The sequence below is a fragment of the Lepisosteus oculatus genome, chromosome 4 (genome assembly GCF_040954835.1).
Source record: "Lepisosteus oculatus isolate fLepOcu1 chromosome 4, fLepOcu1.hap2, whole genome shotgun sequence".
Taxonomy (NCBI): Eukaryota; Metazoa; Chordata; class Actinopteri; order Semionotiformes; family Lepisosteidae; genus Lepisosteus; species Lepisosteus oculatus.
Genome location: NC_090699.1, coordinates 25,682,317 through 25,687,316, shown reverse-complemented (window position 1 = coordinate 25,687,316; position 5,000 = coordinate 25,682,317). Strand labels below are relative to the sequence as shown.

The window sequence follows — 5,000 nt, the reverse complement described above, 5'->3', positions numbered from 1 at the left end:
TTAAATCACTCATTTTAATGTTAAAAAATACACGCTTAACATATTTCATAAAATCTTTATGCTTTTGGCTTCTTAAGTGGCTCCATTTTCATACATCAAGTAGCTACACTGAAGTTATAAATTTTTAACAAGATACAACATTAATCCTAAATCAGGGAAACCTTGACATGTGTGCGTTTTAAGGGCTACCAGCAAAGTGATCTCTAAACCAGGGTACATTAAAATAACTACATTATCCCCAAGTACTTGTCTGGGAAACATGAGGTGTATTCACAGAAGACAGTAATGGAGTCTGGACATAGGGTCAGTGTAGTGAATATAAATATTAAGCTAGTTCAGAAGGCTACTAATATGCTGGTTTATTCATTTTAGTTTATTTGCCATTGAATTGAATAGTAGTGTCCAGATGCTTATAAATTACTAATATTTATGTAGGCAAGTGAATGAATTTGATATATTTTTTAAAACCTTAACAACTTAAAACATTCTTCATAGTCATATCATGTTTACATATTTTACAGTACAATAAATACACAATCACCATGACAAATCTCTAATCTTTTTTTCTTTTCTTTTTTTAATGTTAATCTTTTTTTCCAGGGCATAATCCTCTTCCATTGAATTATTCCTGCTTTCTTAGGACCCAGACTAATGTCAGTTAGTCTGACTGTCACAGTTGACAAGAGAGGAGAGTCACAAGAGTCTCTTAACCTCACTTAATCATTAATGATCAGATAAATAAATAAATACACACAAATGTACATGCACACATGCATGCATAACTACTATGCATTCATACATTCATGCATACATAATTAATTAATGTTCTAAGCCATACTCTATAACCACTATAGTGATGCATGGTAGCATTCAGTGTACTTCAAGCTCCCCAACAGGTGACAAGTCTGTGGGACACTAGAAAAGGAGGGAGTGCCGCTCACCTTGAAGTCCATTGCCATTTGCACTGGTGCAAGAAGGAGGTGGAGATGCTTGGGGCCTGACAACAGGGGCAAAGGCGCTCTTTTGTTTCACTGCAGAGATGACATTGGCAGGTGAGAATGAGAAAATGCCGTGTGTACTGCTACAGTTTGAAGGGAGGGTGACCGAAGAGGCTGCCATGGTAGGGCTTGACGGCACTACTGCAATAAAGCAAAAATAATCACGTCTCAGAGAGGATTGCACGGCACAACTGAGAGTAAAAAAATTGCTTTGGCCTTGCCTCTTTTCAAAAACAAAGCAAAAATGGAAAAAAAAGTAAATTTTAAAATTGAACGGGGGTGGGGGTGGGGGTGGGGGGGGGGATGATTGGGTGGAGGATTTCAAAATTTTGCAGCAAAAAATAAAAAAACAATTGGGGTGGGTGGGAATGGGTTTAGATATGGAATGTCTTGCCTTGGCCACTGTCTGGATAATAGGCTTTGTGTTGGACTCTGTAAAACAGCAATGTCTTTTTTTGCCTTTGTTCTTATTTTGCTATTGGTTTTGGCAATGTGTAATGAATTGCTTCATATTTTGGCCGATTTGAAAATGTTCTGCATTATTGACTGCGGTCTTCAGCCTCCAGAGTCACCCCTCCTTTTATCCAGTAGCACACATCCAAAAATCAAAATAACAAAGAAATAACCAACAAAAACAAAGCCGCTATCAAATTCATGAAGGAATCAAAAGATGAAGAGAGCACGAAGTACCTTGATACTTACTGCCGTAGGGGGAATTGGCTGAGGACCCATTGAGGAATCCCGGAGAGCTGGGTACCCCCAGGTTGGGCATTCCCGTACTTCCATAGCCATTCATGCTGTTGCTTACTGTGTTGTAGTTGGACTGCTGAGGAGTGCTGCTGGGCACATAGCCACGCGGGGACACACTGCTCGTGTTGCGGCTATAACCCACTGTTGGAAGAAAGGAGTAAACTATACAGAGCTGTGCTTCACAACCTCACCAACGTGCGCCCTAAATGTTCTACAAGGAATTCCATACTCCTACAAAAGCATTTTCACTGTGTTCTTCATTCTGAAGCATCTTTCCCCTCTGATTTTATTTTTGTCTTTTCATTTGTTATTGCACGCCATTCACAAATGCTGAATGCCCTCTGAAGCTGCCAATGTTCCTCAGCAGCACTCATGAGCAGTGCCAGTTTCCGAGTTTTATCAGTGAGCTACAGTAGGTGAATATGTATCTGCTAAGACATGCAGGTTCCAGATCTGATAAGAAATAGTTCTGTTTTATAACGGTTTATAGTACAATTGATCTAAAGGCTATGACATATATCTAACTTTTGTGTTAGAAACATTCTTAACATTTTCTTGTGAAAATTAGTTAAATTAAATTTAAATTTAGTAGTATCAAGACAAATGTTTTTTTCTTTCAAGAACTTGTACTTATTCATTCCAACAATGCAATAATAAACATTTTTCTCAATACAGATATATTTTGTTGACAGTAAAAATACAATTAATCTTCTTTAACAGGTACTCAAATTCAATTCGCCATGTTGTCAAAAGGTAAAATATTTTTGACTGTAATTGTAACATACAGTATGTTAAACAGGGCATTTTTGCAGCTGTAAATGATGACATGATGAACAATTAGATATTTGTCTAAGGTGTACATTAATGTACATTTAAGCAGCCAAGACAGCAAAGACCTTTAAAGGATGTTTTTAGAAAACAAATAAATGTTAAATAGTATTCTAGCATTGAGCAATATTTTTTTTACTGCAGTATTCCAAAAAAATGCAGTTATTTTGGCATTTAAAGGCCAATTTCAAACAAGCTGCCAGGGAACTTCAAGTCACTAAGAGCTTTTTCTGTGTGTTTAAATGATGAGGGAAAAATATTTTCCACTTTGCCCTGACCTTAGCTGCAGCAACAAAGAACAGATGTAAAACTATTATCAGCGCTGGTGTTAAGTGAATACCAGGAACGGTCATTCGCTGCCAAGTAAACAGGGGAGTCTGTGACACTGTCAGCCAACCTCCTGGGAGATTAATTAGAGACGGGGAAAGAAGATATAGCTGCAGCCTACAAAGTGAGCACTGGCCAGGTAATATTGAAGGGTAAGGTACTGTAGATTAGTTGTTGTAGAAAGGCTTATCTTTACTCATAGTAACATACCTTGGTCATTAGCCTGTGATGTCTCTGATACGTTGACTGCTAGCTGGCTGCTGAAAGAATTCACTCCCATCATGCCACTGTGTGATGGAGTATTGGCAAGGGATGGAATCTGGTTGTGATTGCGAGGTACACTGTACAGAGCTTCTGCAATATCAGCTGCCCGCTTTAAAATAATCTCCTGTAAGAAATTGACAATGGTTACATTTGGGTAATAGATTTTAAGGCTCTTAAGGACAATTTTAGCATAAAGACAGTGGTAAAAAGGTTGGAGGGTGAAGAGGATGTTAAAATATTGTATGTATACATGTATTCAGTATAATATTTGAATAGTTTATTTTTCTTTCCATTTTATACTTTAACTTCTAATTTTGCATTTAAAGATTAGCACAGACTATTTTTAGTTGCTTCAGAAAAGGAAGTCTGATCATTGAGCTTGTGTTTATAATGAAGCCTTCTGGGAAGGGAAACAGATTTGGGGGAAAGAGCAAACTTTTCATTTTTAATTCAGGCAATGTACACTTTAAATAACAAATGTATGGTATTTATTTTGGCATGCATCTGTCAAAAAGTTTTAAATGGTATTTATTGTTCAATTGATTAAGGCAGAATAATTTGATGTCTGTCACTTGTTGATGTAACTTAGATACAAATGCAATATATATATATATGCCTACAAAAACATTAATTCTATTGTATATAATATTTGATTACTTGTTACATATATAAAACATATAAGATGTGTAAATTATCAAACTTAATACTTGATGTGAAAATGTTCTGTTTTTGAGTAGTGCTACTCGGTAGATTTATTAGGGTATTTGCATTAGTTACAGAATGTTTTGTACCAGTTCAAGGTAATTAGTTCTCTTGTTTCAATGGGTGTGTGCTCTCTCAGTGATTAACTGTTTACAAACAGGTAAAGTGGCCATGAACCAAAAAAACTAAACAGGTTCTCAAAGACAAAAACACTGCTTTAAACTGGCCTGAAAGTAGCTTTGAAACATGTAAGTAGTGCTAGAACAAAATGCTGATTTAATTACTTCACATACTCATAAAAGACATGCTAATTTGCATGTTTATACAGATGTGTGCTGAGCGCTGTTGATTTACCTGGTTGTTGTGGGGCATTCCATACAAAGCTTCTACAAGGTCAGCTGCTCTCTTCAGTAATACTTCCTATAAAGCAAAATAAGATGAACCACAATAAATCATAGATCCTAATAGCTGAAGAAGAATCTCCCAGTCAAAGTCAAATTTATTTCCATGATGTCCTTTTAAGATACATCCAAAACCAAAACAAAAATAATAACAATTTTCAATATGCTCTGCCACATCCCCTAATTTAATATTTCAAAAAGAGGTACTTCTTTAGTCTCTTGCTCTAATGCTAAATTAGTAAAATAAGTGCTTCAGTTTTAATGATGTAGCCTTATGGGTATTAAACAAACAAACACACGGCAGAGATATGAAAGGCACAGGCACTGCATTTGGCTGCTAATTCCTAGCACTTTAGTGGCGAAGAACAATGAGTAATTTTCCATATCTTAATTAAACTGGCAGAGTCCTTAAAGACAACATCTCACCCCTAATTCATGCCCCAAATTTGCAAGAGAGTTCAATGCTTATTCCTCTTTATTCGGAACAATAAAGTGAATTAGCTTGGGTTAATCTAGTTCTTTCATAATGACATTAAGAAATTTTTCAATTAACCTCTTTGACTGCCTGTTGTAAAGGACTTCATAAATGACTTCACATCCAGCGAGTGCTGAGTACTTGTGCCCGGGGATATGGATGCACTGAATTTTGTCTTATCCATGTCTGCATGCCTCCCCCTAGTTTTTATGACTACATGGATTAACGCACTGCTTAGCTCTTTAAAAAAATAGA

At 36.3% G+C, this 5,000-nt stretch overlaps 1 protein-coding gene and 1 long non-coding RNA gene across 22 annotated transcripts in view; one reads left to right on the top strand and one right to left on the bottom strand.

Moving 5' to 3' along the window:
* The window catches only part of ebf3a (EBF transcription factor 3a), an 89,915-nt gene that overhangs the window by 3,839 nt on the left and 81,076 nt on the right, over positions 1-5,000 (bottom strand). For 4 of the 19 annotated variants that reach the window (XM_069188985.1, XM_069188986.1, XM_069188988.1 and 1 more), the window contains exons 12-15: positions 4,224-4,289; positions 3,114-3,291; positions 1,689-1,910; positions 942-1,139 (exon numbers count right to left, since the gene is read on the bottom strand). In XM_069188985.1, the coding sequence (XP_069045086.1) occupies positions 942-1,139; positions 1,689-1,910; positions 3,114-3,291; positions 4,224-4,289 (664 nt within the window). The remainder of the gene's footprint in view (positions 1-941; positions 1,140-1,688; positions 1,911-3,113; positions 3,292-4,223; positions 4,290-5,000) is intronic. The other 15 variants (XM_015346751.2, XM_069188992.1, XM_015346752.2 and 12 more) reach the window with 7 other exon arrangements.
* The window catches only part of LOC107077340 (uncharacterized), a 21,348-nt gene continuing 19,256 nt past the window's right edge, over positions 2,909-5,000 (top strand). For 2 of the 3 annotated variants that reach the window (XR_001478387.2, XR_011189428.1), the window contains exon 1: positions 2,909-3,042. This is a non-coding gene — a long non-coding RNA (uncharacterized lncRNA). Of the gene's footprint in view, positions 3,056-5,000 lie in introns of all 3 variants that reach the window. The other variant, XR_001478389.2, reaches the window with a different exon arrangement.